Genomic DNA, 22,663 nt, shown 5'->3' with positions numbered 1-22,663 from the left:
AATCGTTATGAAATTATCAGTATTTACTCACCAAATTATGAGCTTTTCAATGAACTTAACCGTTTTCAAAATATCTTTTAGTTTTTGAGATATCAGTTTTTCAATACAACATTGTCATTTCTCATTTCTGAAAGTAAACAATTTTCTTTGGTTAAATTCAAAAAATCATAATAAATCAACTAATTCTTTAATCGGTATGAAATTATCGGTATTTATAAAACTAATTATGAGCTTTTCAATGAATTTGGCCGTTTTCAAAAATATCTTTTAGTTTTTGAGATATCAGTTTCTCAATACAACATTGTCATTTCTCATTTTTGAAGGTAAACAATTTTCTTTGGTTAAATTCAAAAAATCATAATAAATCAACTAATTCTTTAGTCGTTATGAAATTATCAGCATTTATAAAACAAATTATGAGCTTTTTAATGAACTTGGCCATTCTCGAAAATATATTTTAGTTTTTGAGATATCAGGTTCTCAATACAACATTGTCATTTCTCATTTCTGAAGGTAAACAATTTTCTTTGGTTAAATTCAAAAATTCATAATAAATCAACTAATTCTTTAATCGTTATGAAATCATCAGTATTTATACAACAAATTATGGGCTTTTAAATGAACTTGACCGTTTTTAAAAATATCTTTTAGTTTTTGAGATATCAGTTTCTCAATACAACATTGTCATTTCTCATTTTTGAAGGTAAACAATTTTCTTTGAATAAATTGAAAAGATCATAATAAATCAACTAATCCTTTAATGGTAATCAAATTATCAGCATTTATGAAACATATTATGAGCTTTTCAATGAAAACAGGCGCTTTCAAAAATAACTTTTACTTTTTGAGATATCAGTTTCTCAATACAACATTGTCATTTCTCATTTCTGAAGGTAAACAATTTTCTTTGGTTAAATTCAAAAAATCATAATAAATCAACTAATTCTTTAATCGTTATGAAGTCATCAGTATTTATACAACAAATTATGGGGTTTTCAATGAACTTGGCTGTTTTCAAAAATATCTTTTAGTTTTTGAGATATCAGTTTCTCAATACAACATTGTCATTTCTCATTTTTGAAGGTAAACAATTTTCTTTGGTTAAATTCAAAAAAACATAATAAATCAACTAATTCTTTAGTCGTTATGAAATTATCAGTATTTATACAACAAATTATGAGCTTTTCAATCAACTTGGCCGTTTTCGAAAATATCTTTTAGTTTTTGAGATATCAGTTTCTCAATACAACATTGTCATTTCTCATTTTTGAAGGTAAACAATTTTCTTTGGTTAAATTCAAAAAAACATAATAAATCAACTAATTCTTTAGTCGTTATGAAATTATCAGTATTTATACAACAAATTATGAGCTTTTCAATCAACTTGGCCGTTTTAGAAAATATCTTTTAGTTTTTGAGATATCAGTTTCTCAATACAACATTGTCATTACTTATTTTTGAAAGTAAACAATTTTCTTTGGTTAAATTCAAAAAATCATAATAAATCAACTAATTCTTTAATCGTTATGAAATTATTGGTATTTGTAAAACTAATTATGAGCTTTTCAATGAAAAAGGCGGATTTTAAAAATATCTTTTAGTTTTTAAGATATCAGTTTCTTAATACAACATTTTCATTTCTCATTTTTGAAGGTAAACAATTTTCTTTGGTTAAATTCAAAAAAACATAATAAATCAACTAATTCTTTAGTCGTTATGAAATTATCAGTATTTATACAACAAATTATGAGCTTTTCAATCAACTTGGCCGTTTTCGAAAATATCTTTTAGTTTTTGAGATATCAGTTTCTCAATACAACATTGTCATTTCTTATTTTTGAAAGTAAACAATTTTCTTTGGTTAAATTCAAAAAATCATAATAAATCAACTAATTCTTTAATCGTTATGAAATTATCGGTATTTGTAAAACTAATTATGAGCTTTTCAATGAAAAAGGCGGATTTTAAAAATATCTTTTAGTTTTTAAGATATCAGTTTCTTAATACAACATTTTCATTTCTCATTTTTGAAGGTAAACAATTTTCTTTGGTTAAATTCAAAAAATCATAATAAATCAACTAATTCTTTAATCGTTATGAAATTATCAGTATTTATATAACAAATTATGGGCTTTTCAATGAACTTGGCCGTTTTCAAAAACATCTTTTAGTTTTTGAGATATTAGTTTCTCAATACAACATTGGTATTTCTCATTTTTGAAGATAAACAATTTTCTTTGGTTAAATTCAAAAAATCATAATAAATCAACTAATTCTTTAATAGTTATGAAATCATCAGTATTTATACAACAAATTATGGGCTTTTCAATGAACTTGGTCGTTTTCAAAAATATCTTTTAGTTTTTGAGATATCAGTTTCTCAATACAACATTGGTATTTCTCATTTTTAAAGGTAAACAATTTTCTTTGGTTAAATTCAAAAAATCATAATAAATCAACTAATTCTTTAATCGTTATGAAATTATCAGTATTTATATAACAAATTATGGGCTTTTCAATGAACTTGGCCGTTTTCAAAAACATCTTTTAGTTTTTGAGATATCAGTTTCTCAATACAACATTGTTATTTCTCATTTTAGAAGGTAAACAATTTTTTTCGGTCAAATTCAAAAAATCATAATAAATCAACTAATTCTTTAATCGTTATGAAATTATTGGTATTTGTAAAACTAATTATGAGCTTTTCAATGAAAAAGGCGGATTTTAAAAATATCTTTTAGTTTTTAAGATATCAGTTTCTTAATACAACATTTTCATTTCTCATTTTTGAAGGTAAACAATTTTCTTTGGTTAAATTCAAAAAAACATAATAAATCAACTAATTCTTTAGTCGTTATGAAATTATCAGTATTTATACAACAAATTATGAGCTTTTCAATCAACTTGGCCGTTTTCGAAAATATCTTTTAGTTTTTGAGATATCAGTTTCTCAATACAACATTGTCATTTCTTATTTTTGAAAGTAAACAATTTTCTTTGGTTAAATTCAAAAAATCATAATAAATCAACTAATTCTTTAATCGTTATGAAATTATCGGTATTTGTAAAACTAATTATGAGCTTTTCAATGAAAAAGGCGGATTTTAAAAATATCTTTTAGTTTTTAAGATATCAGTTTCTTAATACAACATTTTCATTTCTCATTTTTGAAGGTAAACAATTTTCTTTGGTTAAATTCAAAAAATCATAATAAATCAACTAATTCTTTAATCGTTATGAAATTATCAGTATTTATATAACAAATTATGGGCTTTTCAATGAACTTGGCCGTTTTCAAAAATATCTTTTAGTTTTTGAGATATCAGTTTCTCAATACAACATTGGTATTTCTCATTTTTAAAGGTAAACAATTTTCTTTGGTTAAATTCAAAAAATCATAATAAATCAACTAATTCTTTAATCGTTATGAAATTATCAGTATTTATATAACAAATTATGGGCTTTTCAATGAACTTGGCCGTTTTCAAAAACATCTTTTAGTTTTTGAGATATCAGTTTCTCAATACAACATTGTTATTTCTCATTTTAGAAGGTAAACAATTTTTTTCGGTCAAATTCAAAAAATCATAATAAATCAACTAATTCTTTAATCGTTATCAAATCATCAGTATTGATACAACAAATTATGGGCTTTTAAATGAACTTGGCCGTTTTCAAAAATATCTTTTAGTTTTGGAGATATCACCTTCTCATCACAACATTGTTATTTCTCATTTTCGACGGTAAACAATTTTTTTCGATCAAATTCAAAAAATCATAATAAATCAACAAATCCTTTAATGGTAATGAAATTATCAGCATTTATGAAACATATTATATGCTTTTCAATGAAAAAAGGCGCTTTTAAAAATAACTTTTACTTTTTGAGATATCAGTATTTCAATACAAAATTGTCATTTCCCATTTTTGCAGGTAAACAATTTTCTTTGGTTAAATTCAAAAAATCATAATAAATCAACTAATTCTTTAGTTGTTATGAAATTATCAGTATTTATACATCAAATTATGAGCTTTTCAATGAACTTGGCCGTTTTCAAAAATATTTTTTAGTTTTTGAGATATAATAATAATAATAATAATAATAATGTTTATTAACCCATAGCACCATTATAAACCCCAATAACAAAATACTTAAAAACTAAAATAAAACCAAAATGAAATGCCATGAGTTAAAAAGGACCACGTCAGCATTCCCAGTGGGTCAGCTGTTTTTCATTGGTCCTTTTTCTACATTTTGTATAAATAAACTTAAACTTCATGACGGCAAACGGAAATAGAAAGACTAGTTGTTACCAAAAACTTAAAATTAATACCAATTATACATAATAGTAAGACTAGCTTTCTAGTAAATAAGAAGAGCTAAGACAAGGAAAGGAGAAGAAACACGAAAAAACAATAAAAGAAAGAAAAAAGAGAAAAAACAAAAAAAAAAAAAAAATTGATTCATATGTCATCACAATTCTGCTCATTCAATAACTCAGACCTATATATCACCCTGAAAACCCGCTCAGATTCCTGCAAGACCGAAAGTGGACAGTTATTCAACAGATTAGGCACACAATACGTGAAAGATCTTTTAAAAATTTCCAGTCGATGCTGGGGTATTGTTAACGTATGTCTGTGCCTAATATTAATATTATGAACGTCTGTTCGAAATTGAATTTTGTTGTATAAATATGGTGGACATTTGGTAGTCAGAACCTTATGGTAGAGGCAAGCAGAGTGAAGGGCCCTACGACGTGACATATTCAACCAGCCCACCCATTTTAAGGTGTATGAGATACTCGCATATTTCCTAATGCCATAAATAAAACGTAAGCACGCATTCTGAACTCTTTGAATTCTTACCTTGTGAATATTATCAATACAAGGGCCATATAATACATCACCGTAATTAAAGATCGAGAGAACCAGGGCGTCACACAAGCGTATCCGCAGTTGCTGTTCCAATAAATGCCTACTATTATAGAGCAATTTTAACGCTGCATATGCACGACGCAGTAGACTACCAATGTACGAGTCAAATCTAAGTTTACTGTCAATAATGATACCCAAATTCCTTGCACTTTCAGCAACCTGCAAAACATCAGAGTCAATCTTCAAGCTCAACCTATCCCTGACTTCGTCCAAAACACCCCGGCTCCCAAAGACCATCACCGATGACTTAGATGGATTTATCCTTAAGCTGTGCTCATTAGCAGTATTGACCAAGGCCTTCAAGTCAGCATTAATATTACTTTCAGCCACAGCTAGATTTGATGTTGGAAAAGTGTAGTATAATTGAATATCATCAGCATACATGTGCGCAGTACAGTGCTTTACAGCCAAACACAGTTGGGAAGTATAAATTGAAAACAGAATTGGGCCAAGAATAGAACCCGAATAGAATAGAATATTAGTTTCTCAATACAACATTGGTATTTCTCATTTTTGAAGATAAACAATTTTCTTTGGTTAAATTCAAAAAATCATAATAAATCAAGTAATTCTTTAATCGTTATGAAATTATCAGTATTTATAAAACAAATTATGAGCTTTTCAATAAACCTGGCCGTTTTCAAAAATATCTTTTAGTTTACGAGATATAAAGTTTTAAATTTAACCTTGCAATTTGTCGATTTTTAATGGTCATTTCCAACAAAACTAAACCCAACCAATAATCTTATTCAGATTGGGGACTATCTTTAGTGAACACTTAAAAACAAAAATGTTAATTATTTTCAACATTCAAAATTATCAATTTTTCATTACATCAAATTGATTTAATATTTATTAATATGCGATACCCTCCCACAACAATACATTCTAAATTCTTAAATTGTGCATCTCAATGTGTTTCGAGATATCTAATTAAGAAATTTTAGATTTAATTTAATCATAAATAATTGTGATTTAACAAGTAATAATATTTATATTGCAATTTATTTACAGTGATTTAAAATTTTATTATAATCGACACAAACATTTAGATAGTCGTGTTTTATAATCATTAATTATTTACTTTGCAACTATTTTATAAGAAATTCAAAAACATCTCTACTTCAATAATTATTAATATTTAAAGCATCTGATTAAGGTTATATTTTAAACAATATAATAATCAGATAAGCTTATTAATTTTTTTTCACCAATTCCTCCAAAATAACATTATCGTTTATTGAGGATTGGTGAAGCTAAGTACTCAATTCAAGTACTCAAGTACTTGAATCAAATAGACTCAAATAGTATTGAATTTAACTTTTTTACAAGAATTTTTATACATCGATTTTAACCTCTCTCTTTCCAATCCTCTTCCAATCCCGGTATAATCCTTATATTAAATGTAGGGATTGCAAATCCAACAATGTCTTCTACAAGATCTATAACAGGAGCAAGAACATGGTCTGCACGTTCTGCAGTATAAATAACAACTACACGTGCTACAACACCAACTGTAGCTGTAGCTTGGTCTTCCATATTTGCAGCAAGAACAATCTATAAATAAAAAATTTTACCGTATAATCATTAATTCTTATGATGGAAATTAATTTTCATGAAATGGAACAGGTGATAACCACTCAAGCTATATCATGAATCAATTTAAACCTTCCGCATTCTTCGGCCCTAACCTAACCTTGTAGACCTACAAAGCATAAATAGGATTGCGTGATCGGATGTCTTTAATCGTTTGCGCCATGCGGCGGTTTTCGTCCTATCCAAAATTGAATCGAGTTGCCCTTAATTTCTTTCCTTTCCCCGTTATGGAATCGATGATCTCAATGTCATGGTGTGTATTCCCCATCAAGATCAAATCTTTCAATTAAACCTCCTCAAATTTGAGAAATCAAAAACAATTTTGAACAATGAAGTCGATTAAATCGATAAGAATCAGAAATTTTTTACTCACATTTCTTATCGTATTCCCACCAGTAATAATCGCCGTATTTTCTATCCAAAGTCATTTTGATTTTGGCTTATTAAAGGTGACCTTTTGGTGATGTGTTGCGGATGTGATGAGACTTCGACTGGCGATGGGTGAAATGAAACTGGCTTTTGCGAGGTTGATCCCCATAAGATCTATTGCAACAGCGCTATCGACCAAACTGTAGGCACAAATTTAGCAAATAATAACGGCTTGTTCATTGCTATACAAGGTCTTTGGTCCGATATCGTTTTGTCCGGAACAGTGACATCGTGAGCCTGACTCCAAGGGTGGTTGGATTCGGTATCAAAAAAAAAATCGAGTTCAAGGAGATGCGAAAGTATTTTTGATTTCTTTGTCCTTGACTTCTACTTTATTATTTAAAACGAACCTCAATCAAAATTAAAAAGAATTTTTATAAAGCCATTAATTCTAAATGAGATTTTGATATTCTAGATTAGATGTTTTTTATGGTATCAATCGTTAGAAACTATAAACAACTTTTTTATGCCACTTAAATAGAAATTTACGTCATCCAGCAAAATATGAAGAAATCTTTTATTAATGAATATGTATATCAACCTTTCCTCTGTTTGTTGGTTAATAACAAAAACAAATAGACCAATAACAGTTGAAATTATCTTAAATTAATTCAATATATAATCGTTTTTGTGGATTTCTTAAAAAGTTTAATTATAAATTAAAAATCGATTTCAAACTAATTGTAGTAGGTGTATTATAATTTATGGTAAACATTGACGAAATCGTCCTTTAATACGGTTATAAAATTTATGAGAATGAGAAGAAATCGACCATCAACGGAAACCTTGAATAATCGGAGATCTTCCCTAATTTTTTGCGTATAAAAGCGTAGCAAATTCGCAAGAACAACATCAGTGATCTGATTGAAATAGTTCGAAGAACAACTTCAAGAAATATCAAAGATGTTCAAATACGTAAGTTATTTTCAAATCAATACTAAAATCGTTATTGTTATGGTATTAAAGTAAATTTTTAATTAATTAAGGTTTTCCTCGTCTGTGCCATTTTGGCTATGGTTTATGCCGATCCAAAAGCAGAACCGAAGCCGAAACCCAGCGTAGGACACGACAGTTATGGTTATGGTTACGGTCTTCCTTTGTATAATAATTACGGTTATCAAGGATACCCATGGTATCAAGCATACCATGGATACCCATCAGGTTACAGCTACCCATATTCGTATGGATACGATTACCCATCTTCGTACCATGGATATTCACATGGACACAGAAATTATTACTACTAAACTGTAAAGACATATGTAAGAAATACGTAAGTCAGCGTAATTTTTCTTGTTGAAAAATAAAAATGTATTAAAATAAGCTATATTGATAAATAATAAATGTTTGGAATATTTTATTATAAAAAAATTGTTATTGAATATTAGCCACCTTAACTTTAAATTTAAGGGTAAGTAGTAAACATTTCAAACGTTTTCAAAAAATCGGACTTATTCTTTAATTGTAATGAAAACATCAGCACTTATAACATTATACACAATTTTTTTCAATTATTTAAAAAAATCGTAATAAATTGATTTATTCTTTAATTGTAATGAAATCATCAGCACTTATAGAACAAATTATGAGCTTTTCAATGGAAAAAGACGCGTTCCAAAATATCTTTTAGTCTTTGAGATATCAATTTTTGAATCTAACACTGTAATTTCTCGTTTTAAGGATACACCATTTTTTTCAATCATATTCAAAAAATCGTAATAAATTGAGTTATTCTTTAATTGTAATGAAATCATCAGCACTTATAAAACAAATTATGAGCTTTTCAATGGAAAAGGACGCGTTCCAAAATATCTTTTAGTTTTTGAGATATCAATTTTTGAATCTAACACTGTAATTTCTCGTTTTAAGGATACACCATTTTTTTCAATCATTTTCAAAAAATCGTAATAAATTGACTTATTCTTTAATTGTAATGAAATCATCAGCACTTATAAAACAAATTATGAGCTTTTCAATGGAAAAGGACGCGTTCCAAAATATCTTTTAGTCTTTGAGATATCAATTTTTGAATCTAACACTAATTTCTCGTTTTAAGGATACACAATTTTTTTCAAACATTTTCAAAAAATCGTAATAAATTGACATATTCTTTAATTGTAATGAAATCATCAGCACATATAAAACAAATTATAAGCTTTTCAATGAAAGCGATCGTTTTCCAAAATACCTTTTAGTTTTTGAGATATCCTTTATTAACTCTAACGGTGTTATTTCTCATTTTAAAGGTAAACAATTTTCTTGGATCATATTCAAAGAATCATAACAAATTGACTTATTTTTTAATCGTTATGAAATCATCAGCATTTATAAAACAAATTATAAGCATTTCAATGGAAAAGGACGCGTTCCAAAATATCTTTTAGTTTTTGAGATATCAATTTTTGAATCTAACACTGTAATTTCTCGTTTTAAAGATACACAATTTTTTTCAATTATTTAAAAAAATCGTAATAAATTGATTTATTCTTTAATTGTAATGAAATCATCAGCACTTATAGAACAAATTATGAGCTTTTCAATGGAAAAAGACGCGTTCCAAAATATCTTTTAGTCTTTGAGATATCAATTTTTGAATCTAACACTGTAATTTCTCGTTTTAAGGATACACCATTTTTTTCAATCATATTCAAAAAATCGTAATAAATTGAGTTATTCTTTAATTGTAATGAAATCATCAGCACTTATAAAACAAATTATGAGCTTTTCAATGGAAAAGGACGCGTTCCAAAATATCTTTTAGTTTTTGAGATATCAATTTTTGAATCTAACACTGTAATTTCTCGTTTTAAGGTTACACAATTTTTTGCAATAATTTAAAAAAATCGTAATAAATTGACTTATTCTTTAATTGTAATGAAAACATCAGCACTTATAGAAGAAATTATGAGCTTTTCAGTGGAAAAAGACGCGTTCCAAAATATCTTTTAGTCTTTGAGATATTAATTTTTGAATTTAACACTGTAATTTCTCGTTTTAAGGATACACAATTTTTTTCAATCATTTAAAAAAATCGTAATAAATTGATTTATTCTTTAATTGTAATGAAATCATCAGCACTTATAAAACAAATTATGAGCTTTTCAATGGAAAAGGACGCGTTCCAAAATATCTTTTAGTTTTTGAGATATCAATTTTTGAATCTAACACTGTAATTTCTCGTTTTAAGGATACACCATTTTTTTCAATCATTTTCAAAAAATCGTAATAAATTGACTTATTCTTTAATTGTAATGAAATCATCAGCACTTATAAAACAAATTATGAGCTTTTCAATGGAAAAGGACGCGTTCCAAAATATCTTTTAGTCTTTGAGATATCAATTTTTGAATCTAACGCTGTAATTTCTCGTTTGACGGATACACAATTTTTCTCAAACATTTTCAAAAAATCGTAATAAATTGACTTATTCTTTAATTGTAATCAAATCATCAGCACTTATAAAACAAATTATGAGCTTTTCAATGGAAAAGGACGCGTTCCAAAATATCTTTTAGTCTTTGAGGTATCAATTTTTGAATTTAACACTGTAATTTCTCGTTTTAAGGGTTCACAATTTTTTTCAATCATTTTCAAAAAATCTTAATAAATTGACTTATTCTTTAATTGTAATGAAATCATCAGCACTTATAAAACAAATTATGAGCTTTTCAATGAAAGCGACCGCTTTCCAAAATACCTTTTAGTTTTTGAGATATCCTTTATTAACTCTAACGGTGCTATTTCTCATTTTAAAGGTAAACAATTTTCTTGGGTCATAGTCAAAGAATCATAACAAATCGACTTATTTTTTAATCGTTATGAAATCATCAGCATTTATAAAACAAATTATAAGCTTTTCAATGGAAAAAGACGCGTTCCAAAATATCTTTTAGTCTTTGAGATATCAATTTTTGAATCTAACACTATAATTTCTTGTTTTAAGGATACACAATTTTCTTGTATCATATTCAAAAAATCATAACAAATCGACTTATTTTTTAATCATTATGAAATTATCAGCAGTTATAAAACCAATTGTAAGCTTTTCAAAGAAAAAGACCGCAAAAATATCTTTTAGTTCTTAAAATATTAACTTTTAAACCTAACATTGCTACTTCTCATTTTTAAAGGTAAACAATTTTCTTCGATTACATTCAGTAATAAATCAACTAATTATTTAATCGTTACGAAATCATCAGCAGTTATAAAACAAATTATAAGCTTTTCAATGAAAAAGGCGGTGTTCAAAAATATCTTTTAGTTTTTGAGATATCAATTTTTGAATCTAACATTGACTGATCATTTTCAAAAATTCGTAATAAATCAACTTATTTTCTAATCGTTATGAAATTATAAACATTTATAAAACAAATTATAAGCTTTTCAATGAAAGCGACCACACCTCAAAACACCTTTTAGTTTTTGAGATATCCTTTATTAACTTTAACGGTGCTATATCTCATTTTAAAAGATAAACAATTTTCTTGGATCATATTCAAAAAATCATAACAAATCGACTTATTTTTTAATCATTATGAAATCATCAGCAGTTATAGAACAAATTACAAGCTTTTCAATGAAAGCGATCACACCTCAAAATACCTTTTAGTTCTTGAGATATTAACTTTTAAACCTAACATTGCTACTTCTCATTTTTAAAGGTAAACAATTTTCTTCGATTACATTGAATAATAAATCAACTAATTCCTTAATCGTTATGAAATTATCAGCATTTATAAAACAAATTATGAGCTTTTCAATGAAAAAGGCGGCGTTCCAAAATATCTTATAGTTTTTGAGATATCAATTTTTGAATCTAACACTGTCTGATCATTTTCAAAAATTCGTAATAAATCTCTTTATTTTTTAATCATTATGAAATCATCAGCATTTATAAAACAAATTATAAGCTTTTCAATAAAACTGACAACTTTCCAAAGTACCTTTTAGTTTTTGAGATATCCTTTATTAACTCTAACGGTGCTATTTCTCATTTTGAAGGATAAACAATTTTCTTGAATCATATTCAAAAAATCATAACAAGTCGACTTATTTTTTAATCATTATGAAATCATCAGCAGTTATAAAACAAATTATAAGCTTTTCAATGAAAAAGGCGGCATACCAAAATATCTTATAGTTTTTGAGATATCAATATTTCAATTCAACATTGTAATTTCTCATTTTAAGAGTAACTAATTTTCTTTAATCATTTTCAAAAAATCGTAATAAATCAACAAATTCTTTAATCGTCATGAAATTATCAGCATTTATAAAACAAATTATGAGCTTTTCAATGAAAAAGGTCGCTTTTAAAAATATCTTTTAGTTTTTGAGATATCAATTTTTCAATGTAACATTCTTAATTTTATGTATTATAAACTTGAATCATTTTGAGGTTTAAGAATCAATTTTTTTTCATTGTTGTCAAATCTTCAATTAATTTAAATTTATTTTGATTAACATTTTAAAAATAAATGCTTACAATCTGAATCAAATTACATAGCCGGAATTGGTACTTTTCCCGAATCTTCTTAATTCAAAATTTAGTATATCAATTAAAATATAAACGACGGAAAAAAACATAAATAATTTTGACCGATTTTATTTTGAGGTCAATCGTAGAACTGTTACCGATAATTTTCCGACTACTATATAAGATCCTCCTATTTCGATGATAGATCAGTATTCCAACAACTTTATAATCCACAAGATTACAAATATCAAGAAGAAAAATCAAATTTCAAAATGTTCAAATCAGTAAGTTTTTTTAAAATAATATTTCGGTTCTTTCTTGTTAATATATTAAATAATTCATTTCTTTTTCGTAGATTTATGCGTTCGTTTTAATCTTTGCCGTGGTTTTCGCCGCACCAGAACCGGATCCTACACCCAAACCTAACGTTTTTGTGACATCTCACGTTTCAACACCTATAAGTTACATCTCTACGCCACACGTGTTCAGATCCTTATCACCATACACATACGTAAATTTTTTTCGACCATCGTATTTCCATTCCTACAAACCCTACGGTTTATCTACGTATTATACATACAGCTAAAAGATTTTTATAAGATTATTATAAAGTATATTGAAGATTTTGTTCGGCTTTTTTACCCAAGTTATCGTTTGAAATGTATCTTTTTTTGTTCTGATCAAATAAAAGTACAAGAATTGAGGTAAAATATTTGTTTTCTTTTTGAAAATTTTATGGTTGAAACCTTAAACTGTTGAGTTAATTGTGATTAAATGAAAGATAAATTGTTTTTAATGATTTATTACAAAAACATAATTCCAATCTCAACGTGTTCAAACATGACCGATGGTTTGAATTGGATTGTATCCAGCGTGATTATATCCTCCAAAATTTGGAACTGTGTCAATATCTCCTGAGTGATAACCATTTGATGATGGTACGTATTGACCTCCAACATTTCCTGGATAAGGAACACTGCCATGCTGGAGATAAGAAGAAGCACCTCCTGTATAAGATGATGGGATATAACTTAATTGACTGGATACTTGCGGAGAAACATAAGGAACTTGGGAAACTGGGACTGATGCGGCACTAATTCCTGAGTAACTTAAGGGTTGTGAAATTGGAACTGAAGGGAATTGAGTTCCAATATAACCATGCCCAATTGGTTGAGAGTAACCAAAGTTGTGTCCCTGGTTTTCATAGTAAGATGGTTTAGCTTCAGATTTCGGATTAGCAATAGGAGAAGCTGTGATTACAGCAACGAAGAAGGTAAGAAGTACAAACTAAAAAAGTTATAAATCAATAAAAAGTAATTAAAAAAACACAAATACTTACGTATTTAACCATCTTTCTAATATTTAATATTAGAGAACTGTTGAGAATGGAATGATTTTTAACGGGACCAAACTACTCTTTTATACTAACCTAACAAAATTATAAAATCGGTAAAAGTCCGGTTGATATTCCAAAGGTGAGTTCATGATAATTTTCCAGTTTGTTTTTGACACATGTGGTCAATAAATTAACAGGAAGCGGTAAGGAAGAGAGATTTAGATGGGCATTTTGGATTATAGTTTTTTCATCTCCGCACGTGTAGATTTAAAAGCATATAAAAAAGCACGAAATTAAAAGAGGTTCTTAAAAGAAAATTTAAATATAGATTTGGGACGTCGTTAAATTCTTAATGCTGCTACTAGACGTGGAAGCAGATTTTCTTACGAATTCTACGATGCGAAACGAATTTCTAAAAAGAACGGTCCAGATAGGATTTAGATTGAACGTTGATGCAATGCAATGTGCCGTTATGATCGTAACACTTGTATAACACAAAAACTTTGTTTATAACATTTTATGAATCAACTTACAAACTTTTGTATGATCTTAAAGTTTAGCATTTAATAACAAATAATTAGGGTTTGTTTAAAACAACTGTATCTCATTAATGTTATGGAGCAAACCATAAACCTTTACATGATCTTGAAGCAGATACTTTTAGCTTTAATTTAATATAAAAATCGTTTGTTAATTCCTATAAATAAAGTAGGAGTGATTTCTTAAAGTTTGACGTTTTTAAAGATATAATGCCCAATAGTTAGGTTTTGTTTAAAACAAATATATCTCATTAATGTTATGGAGCAAACCATAAACCATTACATAATCTTGAAGCTGATACTTTAAGCTTTAATTTAATACAAAAATTATATGCTAATTCCTATAAACAAAGTAGGAGTGATTTCTTAAAGTTTGACGTTTTTAAAGATACAATCACTAATGCCCAATAATTAGGTTTTGTTTAAAACAAATGTATCTCATTAATGTTATGGAGCAAACCATAAACCTTTCAATGATCTTGAAGCAGATACTTTTAGCTTTAATTTAATACAAAAATCGTTTGCTAATTCCTTTAAATAAAGTAGAATTGATTTGTTAAAGTTTGACGTTTTTAAAGATACAATCACTGATGCCGAATAGTTAGGGTTTGTTTAATTTAAAAGTATCTCCTTAATGTTATGGAGCAAACCATAAACCTTTACATAATCTTGAAGCAGATACTTTAAGCTTTAATTTAATACAAAAATCGTTTGTTAATTCCTATAAATAAAGTAGAAGTGATTTCTTAAAATTTGACGTTTTTAAAGATACAATCATTAATGCCGAATAGTTAGGTTTTATTTAATACAACAGTATCTCCTTAACGTTATGGAACAAACCATAAACTTTTACATGATCTTGAAGCAGATACTTTAAGCTTTAATTTAATATAAAAATCGTTTGCTAATTCCTATAAATAAAGTAGAACTGATTTCTTAAAGTTTGACGTTTTTAAAGATACAATCACTAATGCCCAATAATTAGGTTTTGTTTAAAACAAATGTATCTTATTAATGTTATAGAGCAAACCATAAACCTTTACATAATCTTGAAGCAGATACTTTAAGCTTTAATTTAATACAAAAATCGTTTGTTAATTCCCATAAATAAAGTAGGAGTGATTTCTTAAAGTTTGAGATTTTTAAAGATATAATCATTAATGCCGAATAGTTAGGTTTTGTTTAATACAACAGTATCTCCTTAATGTTATGGAGCAAACCATAAACCTTTACATAATCTTGAAGCAGATACTTTAAGCTTTAATTTAATACAAAAATTATATGCTAATTCTTATAAATAAAGTAGAAGTGATGTTTTAAAGTTTGACGTTTTTAAAGATACAATCACTAATACCCAATAGTTAGGTTTTGTTTAAAACAAATGTGTCTCATTAATGTTATGGAGCAAACCATAAACCTTTACATAATCTTGAAGCAGATACTTTAAGCTTTAATTTAATACAAAAATTATATGATAATTCTTATAAATAAAGTAGAAGTGATGTTTTAAAGTTTGACGTTTTTAAAGATACAATCACTAATACCCAATAGTTAGGTTTTGTTTAAAACAAATGTATCTCATTAATGTTATGGAGCAAACCATAAACCTTTACATAATCTTGAAGCAGATACTTTAAGCTTTAATTTAATACAAAAATTATATGCTAATTCTTATAAATAAAGTAGAAGTGATGTTTTAAAGTTTGACGTTTTTAAAGATACAATCACTAATACCCAATAGTTAGGTTTTGTTTAAAACAAATGTGTCTCATTAATGTTATGGAGCAAACCATAAACCTTTACATAATCTTGAAACAGATACTTTAAGCTTTAAATTAATACAAAAATCGTTTGTTAATTCCTATAAATAAAGTAGGAGTGATTTCTTAAAGTTTGACGTTTTTAAAGATACAATCACTAATATCCAATAGTTAGGTTTTGTTCAAAATAAATCTCATTAATGTTATGGAGCAAGCCATAAACCTGTACATAATCTTGAAGCAGATACTTTAAACTTTAATTTAAAACAAAAATTATATGCTAATTCTTATAAATAAAGTAGAAGTGATGTTTTAAAGTTTGCCGTTTTTAAAGGTACAATCACTAATCGCCAATAGTTAGGTTTTGTTTAAAACAAATATATCTCATTAATGTTATGGAGCAAATCATAAACCTTTACATAAGTTTGAAGCAGATACTTTAACCTTTAATTTAACACAAGAATCAGTTGCTAAATCCTATAAATAAAGTAAGAATGATTTCTTGAAATTTGACGTTTTTAAAGATGTAATTTTGAATAACCAATACTTAGGTTCTATTTAAAAAAACTGTATCTCATTTATTTTATGGACTAAAACATAAAGCATTACATGGTTTTGAAGAAGATTCTTCAAGCTTTAATTTAACATAAAAATCGTTTGTTAGTTGATATAAATAAAGTAGAAATGATGGTTGAAAGTTTAACATTTTAAAGATATCATGATAGAGTTAAGTTTTATTTAAAAAATTCGTTTTTCATTAATTATATAGATCAACCAACAAATGCTTATATGGTCTTGAGGCAGATGCTTTAGGCTTTAATTTAATATAAAAATAATTTGTTAATTCCTATAATTAAAGTAGTCATGACTCTTTAAAGTTTGGCATTTTTAAAGATGTCATGATTAATAGCTAAGAGTTAGGCTTCGTTTAAAAAATTCTTTTCGCCTTAATTATGTGGATCTAACCATAAAACTTTATATGGTCTTGAAGTAAATACTTTAAGTTTTAATTTAGTATAAAAAGCAATTATTAATTCCTACAATTAAAGTAAACATGATTTCTTGAAGTTTAATTTGTCTTTTTCTCATTAATTTTATGGATCAATCCATAAATTTTTATGTTGCCCTAAAATAGATATTTTAAGTTTTAATTTAATATAAAAATCGTTTGTTAATTCCCATAAATAAAGCAGAAATGATTTTTTAAAGTTTGAAGTAAATAAATGTTATAAAAAAGTTTAAATAAACATTTACGGTGTTATATTAAATTAAACCAAACGTGAAAAGAGATTTTCTTAGGAATTCTTTGGCACGAGATCGAATTTCTAAAAAGGACGTGCCAGTTCTGGTTTAGAATGCGCGTTGCTACATTGCATGAGTATTTTCCACTTAATGAAAATACGTATTTGGACGTTCAATCGTATATAAATGGTACGTGATATAAATCAGAATAATTTTCCAATTCAAATTTCCCAATTTTCTATTAACCTTGTTTTTGCAAATGAAGAGTTCGAAAATTCGTGATAATATTTATTAATTAAAAATATAATTGAACGTTTATATATTAATAACATTAAAACTTTGTTATTAAGAATTACCATAAAAAGAAATCTCAAACATATTGCAACAAATTAAAAGTAATTTATCCTTGATCTGGCCAAATAAGCAGTATTTTCTCCCAGAATCTGATCTTAGCTAGTATAAATACAATGTGATCGCACCAAGGAGTATTAATTTGAAGTGAAGATTCAACGAACAATAACTAAAATGTTGAAATTGGTGAGTTTTAAAGTTTCTAAAAATAATTAATTTTCTAAAAGTGATATTTTAGACATTTTTTGCGATTCTTCTCAACTTTGTGGCAACAACCCCAATTCCAGAACCAAAACCTGGATTAATCAGCTCATCAATTATTTACTCAGTACCCATAACTATCGCGGAACCCATCACTTTGGATCCTTCGCTTTATGCCCCTCAATTCATTTACACACCAATTACTTTTGTAAAATCTGGTTGGTGGTAAATAAGATTTGATTGAGATGTGTATATATTATGTTATATAAACTTATTATTAATATTGATTAACACTTATAATTAAAAAGAAATAAATCATTTAGAAATATTTATTTATATATTTACATATTTTTACAATATTCAAATCCATATAAACAAACTTTGTACAAGTCAGAACAACATAAAAGTCGAGGCTGTGGAAGCAATCTAAAGTTGAAACGATTTCAAAACTCCTCGTAGTTACATTATAAGGCTTAAAGGTAAGCTGGTGCTACGTATCCTGCAGCAGTGTAAGGAGCTACAGGAAGGGAATAAGGAGCTGCGTATGGAGAAACGTAACGAGGTGCATAAGGCGAAACGTAAGGAGATGCTGCTGGGACGGTGTAAGGTAAGTTGTATGGAGATACATAAGGAGCAGAAGCAACAACAGGGGATGGGGCTACATAAGGAGATGGAGCAAAGTATGGTGTTTGGGCTACATATGGTGTTTGGGCTACATATGGTGCTGGGGCTATGTAGGGAGAGCAACAAGTGGAGCTGCAGGAGCAAACAATTGGTGCAGCAGCTAATGGTGCTGCTTTAAGAACGGGAGCTGCTACGACCGGTGCTGATTTTACAACGGGAGCGGCTACAACTGGTGCTGCTGCTGCTACAACCGGGGCTGCAAGAGTGTTGTAATTCCTAGCGATGTATTGGGAGCTTTGAGCTGTAACAACAGCCGGTGCAACAACTAGAGCAACAACCCCTGGGGCAAAAATCGTTTGTTAATTCCTATAAATAAAGTAGAAGTGATTACCTATTATTAGTATTAGTGATGATGTACCTCATTAATGTTACGGAGCAAACCATAAACCTTTACATGGTCTTGAAGCAGATACTTTAAGCTTTAATTTAATACAAAAATCGTTTGTTAATTCCTATAAATAAAGTAGGAGTGATTTCTTAAAGTTTGACGTTTCTAAAGATACAATCACTAATGCCCAATAATTAGGTTTTGTTTAAAACAAATGTATCTCATTAATGTTATGGAGCAAACCATAAGCCGTTATATAATCTTGAAGCAGATACTTTAAGCTTTAATTTAATACAAAAATCGTTTGCTAATTCCTATAAATAAAGTAGGAGTGATTTCTTAAAGTTTGACGTTTTTAAAGATACAATCACTAATGCCCAATAGTTAGGTTTTGTTTAAAACAAATGTATCTCATTAATGTTATGGAGCAAACCATAAACCTTTACATAATCTTGAAGCAGATACTTTAAGCTTTAATTTAATACAAAAATGATTTGTTAATTCCTATAAATAAAGTAGGAGTGATTTCTTAAAGTTTGACGTTTTTAAAGATACAATCACTAATACCCAATAGTTAGGTTTTGTTTAAAACAAATGTATCTCATTAATGTTATGAAGCAAACCATAAACCTTTACATAATCTTGAAGCAGATACTTTAAGCTTTAATTTAATACAAAAATTGTTTGTTAATTCCTATAAATAAAGTAGGAGTGATTTCTTAAAGTTTGACGTTTCTAAAGATACAATCACTAATGCCCAATTTTTAGGTTTTGTTGAAAACAAATGTATCGCATTAATGTTATGGAGGCAACCGTAAACCTTTATATAATTTTGAAGCAGATACTTTAAGCTTTAATTTAATACAGAAATCGTTTGTTAATTCCTATAAATAAAGTAGGAGTGATTTCTTAAAGTTTGACGTTTTTAAAGATACAATCACTAATACCCAATAGTTAGGTTTTGTTTAAAACAAATGTATCTCATTAAAGTTATGGAGGAAACCATAAACCTTTACATGGTCTTGAAGCAGATACTTTAAGCTTTAATTTAATACAAAAATCGTTTGTTAATTCCTATAAATAAAGTAGGAGTGATTTCTTAAAGTTTGACGTTTTTAAAGATACAATCACTAATACCCAATAGTTAGGTTTTGTTTAAAACAAATGTGTCTCATTAATGTTATGGAGCAAACCATAAACCTTTACATAATCTTGAAGCAGATACTTTAAGCTTTAATTTAATACAAAAATCGTTTGTTAATTCCTATAAATAAAGTAGGAGTGATTTCTTAAATTTGACATTTTTAAAGATACAATCACTAATGCCCAATAGTTAGGTCTTGTTTAAAACAAATGTATCTCATTAAGGTTATGGAGCAAACCATAAACCTTTATATAATCGTGAAGCAGATACTTTAAGCTTTAATTTAATACAAAAATCGTTTGTTAATTGCTATAAATAAAGTAGGAGTGATTTCTTAAAGTTTGACGTTTTTAAAGATACAATCACTAATACCCAATAGTTAGGTTTTGTTTAAAACAAATGTATCTCATTAATGTTATGAAACAAACCATAAACCTTTATATAATCTTGAAGCAGATACTTTAAGCTTTAATTTAATACAAAAATTGTTTGTTAATTCCTATAAATAAAGTAGGAGTGATTTCTTAAAGTTTGACGTTTTTAAAGATACAATCACTAATGCCCAATAGTTAGGTTTTGTTTAAAACAAATGTATCTCATTAATGTTATGGAGCAAACCATAAACCTTTATATGGTCTTGAAGCAAATACTTTAAGCTTTAGTTTAATACAAAAATCGTTTGCTAATTCCTATAAATAAAGTAGGAGTGATTTCTTAAAGTTTGACGTTTTTAAAGATACAATCACTAATACCCAATAGTTAGGTTTTGTTTGAAACAAATGTATCTCATTAATGTTATGGAGCAAAAGTGATATTTTAGACATTTTTTGCGATTCTTCTCAACTTTGTGGCAACAACCCCAGTTCCAGAACCAAAACCTGGATTAAGCAGTTCATCAATTATTTACTCAGTACCCATAACTATCGCGGAACCCATCACTTTGGATCCTTCGCTTTATACCCCTCAATTTATTTACACACCAATTACTATTGTAAAATTTGGTTGGTGGTAAATAAGGATAAAGACGTGTATAATATAACATGTTATATAAAGTTATTATTAATATTGTTTAACACTTATAATTAAAAAGAAATAAATCATTTAGAAATATTTATTTATATATTTACATATTTTTACAATATTCAAATCCATATAAACAAACTTTGTACAAGTCAGAACAACATAAAAATCGAGGCTATTGAATCAATCTAAATTTGAAACGATTTCAAAACTCCTCGTAGTTACATTATAAGGCTTAAAGGTAAGCTGGTGCTACGTATCCTGCAGCTGTGTAAGGAGCTACAGGAAGGGAATAAGGAGCTGCGTATGGAGAAACGTAACGAGCTGCATAAGGAGAAACGTAAGGAGATGCTGCTGGGACGGTGTAGGGTAAGTTGTATGGAGATACATAAGGAGCAGAAGCAACAACAGGGGATGGGGCTACATAAGGAGATGGAGCAAGGTAAGGTGTTTGGGCTACATATGGTGCTGGGGCTACGTAGGGAGATGGAGCAACAAGTGGAGCTGCAGGAGCAACCGCTTTAACAATTGGTGCAGCAGCTAATGGTGCTGCTTTAAGAACGGGAGCTGCTACGACCGGTGCTGATTTTACAACGGGGGCGGCTACAACTGGTGCTGCTGCTACAACCGGGGCTGCAAGAGTGTTGTAATTCCTAGCGATGTATTGGGAGCTTTGAGCTGTAACAACAGCTGGTGCAACAACTGGAGCAACAACCCCCGGGGCTGCTTGAGAAGTAGCCACTAAAGCCAAAGTAACCAAAATCTACACAAAGAAAAATTTTAAAATCCTCGTTTTATAATCGTTAATTTTTGATACTTACAAACTTGTACATGTTGTTGGTGGTTTTGCTGTTGGTGTGTTGATATTACCACTGTAGGTGATGTTCTGACTCTTTTTTCGAACGGTTCACTATTTATAGTGATGTAAAGATAGTGAGTGAAACGAATTTCTTTTGCAATGAGGTTTGGTAACGAAACGGCCACATTTGACGATGTTAGCATTATAAACGATTGTGTCCAAAAACCTTCATTGATATTCATTTTGCGTACATTTACACAGATTTTAAATCGATTTAGATTTTATATAACTTAGCACTTTGTAATTTATTTATAGAGTATTAGATGATGAAAAATTAATAATTGTTTATATTACATTTAATATTTCTTAAAAATCTCGTCACACACAAAAAATTAAAATTCATTCCAAGTGCAAGTTGTACGACTTTCAGTCTCTTAGAATAACAATACGCCTTAAGAGTGTCATGATACAAGTTCAACAGTGAAAGTGTAGCTTCGAGAACTTTAGAAATAATATTAGTTTGTCTATACTTTTTTAACGATTCTAAAAATACATAATTTATTGTTTAATATCACTGCAAATTCCCAAAATTTGAAAGATTACCGCACAAATTAGTAATTTACATATTAACGACTTACTTCTATTAACATAACGGAGTGGAAAATAAATCATTCAGGAAAATTTAAATTACAACTAATCTACATATTTGTAATAAATAATTTTAATATAGAACTGTCAAAAAATTTGCAATATAAACACGATTTTCGATACCAAATCCGGAAATCGAAAATCGATTTCTCCTACTTCCATCTTTTGAAGA

General features: G+C 28.0%; 3 protein-coding genes and 2 long non-coding RNA genes across 5 annotated transcripts; 2 read left to right on the top strand and 3 right to left on the bottom strand.

Moving 5' to 3' along the window:
• Positions 1 to 7,760: 7,760 nt before the first annotated feature.
• LOC111414743 (uncharacterized) lies at positions 7,761 to 8,286 on the top strand. The gene is made up of 2 exons (XR_011639710.1): positions 7,761 to 7,878; positions 7,950 to 8,286. It is a non-coding gene; the product is annotated as an uncharacterized lncRNA (long non-coding RNA).
• Positions 8,287 to 13,223: 4,937 nt separating this feature from the next.
• LOC111414758 (uncharacterized) lies at positions 13,224 to 13,826 on the bottom strand. The gene is made up of 2 exons (XM_023046198.2): positions 13,779 to 13,826; positions 13,224 to 13,726 (listed from the first exon to the last, which is right to left on the bottom strand). Exons 1-2 carry the CDS (start codon positions 13,788 to 13,790, stop codon positions 13,274 to 13,276), a joined length of 465 nt encoding a protein of 154 aa, XP_022901966.2. The 5' UTR covers positions 13,791 to 13,826; the 3' UTR covers positions 13,224 to 13,273.
• Positions 13,827 to 17,685: 3,859 nt separating this feature from the next.
• Positions 17,686 to 18,202, top strand: LOC139429063 (uncharacterized). Its single transcript, XR_011639847.1, has 2 exons — positions 17,686 to 17,853; positions 17,906 to 18,202. It is a non-coding gene; the product is annotated as an uncharacterized lncRNA (long non-coding RNA).
• Positions 18,203 to 18,341: 139 nt separating this feature from the next.
• LOC139429036 (cuticle protein 16.5-like) lies at positions 18,342 to 20,960 on the bottom strand. The gene is made up of 2 exons (XM_071194411.1): positions 20,939 to 20,960; positions 18,342 to 18,832 (listed from the first exon to the last, which is right to left on the bottom strand). The coding sequence occupies exons 1-2, from the start codon at positions 20,958 to 20,960 to the stop codon at positions 18,342 to 18,344; spliced, it is 513 nt and encodes a 170-aa protein (XP_071050512.1).
• A 161-nt stretch (positions 20,961 to 21,121) lies between these two features.
• On the bottom strand, positions 21,122 to 21,951 carry LOC111414749 (cuticle protein 16.5-like). Its single transcript, XM_023046187.2, has 2 exons — positions 21,866 to 21,951; positions 21,122 to 21,807 (listed from the first exon to the last, which is right to left on the bottom strand). The coding sequence occupies exons 1-2, from the start codon at positions 21,875 to 21,877 to the stop codon at positions 21,280 to 21,282; spliced, it is 540 nt and encodes a 179-aa protein (XP_022901955.2). The 5' UTR covers positions 21,878 to 21,951; the 3' UTR covers positions 21,122 to 21,279.
• Positions 21,952 to 22,663: the final 712 nt, after the last annotated feature.

This window comes from Onthophagus taurus, chromosome 1 (genome assembly GCF_036711975.1).
Source record: "Onthophagus taurus isolate NC chromosome 1, IU_Otau_3.0, whole genome shotgun sequence".
Taxonomy (NCBI): domain Eukaryota; kingdom Metazoa; phylum Arthropoda; class Insecta; order Coleoptera; family Scarabaeidae; genus Onthophagus; species Onthophagus taurus.
The sequence above is the reverse complement of the archived record's forward strand: the minus strand, read 5'-3'. Positions and strand labels throughout refer to the sequence as shown.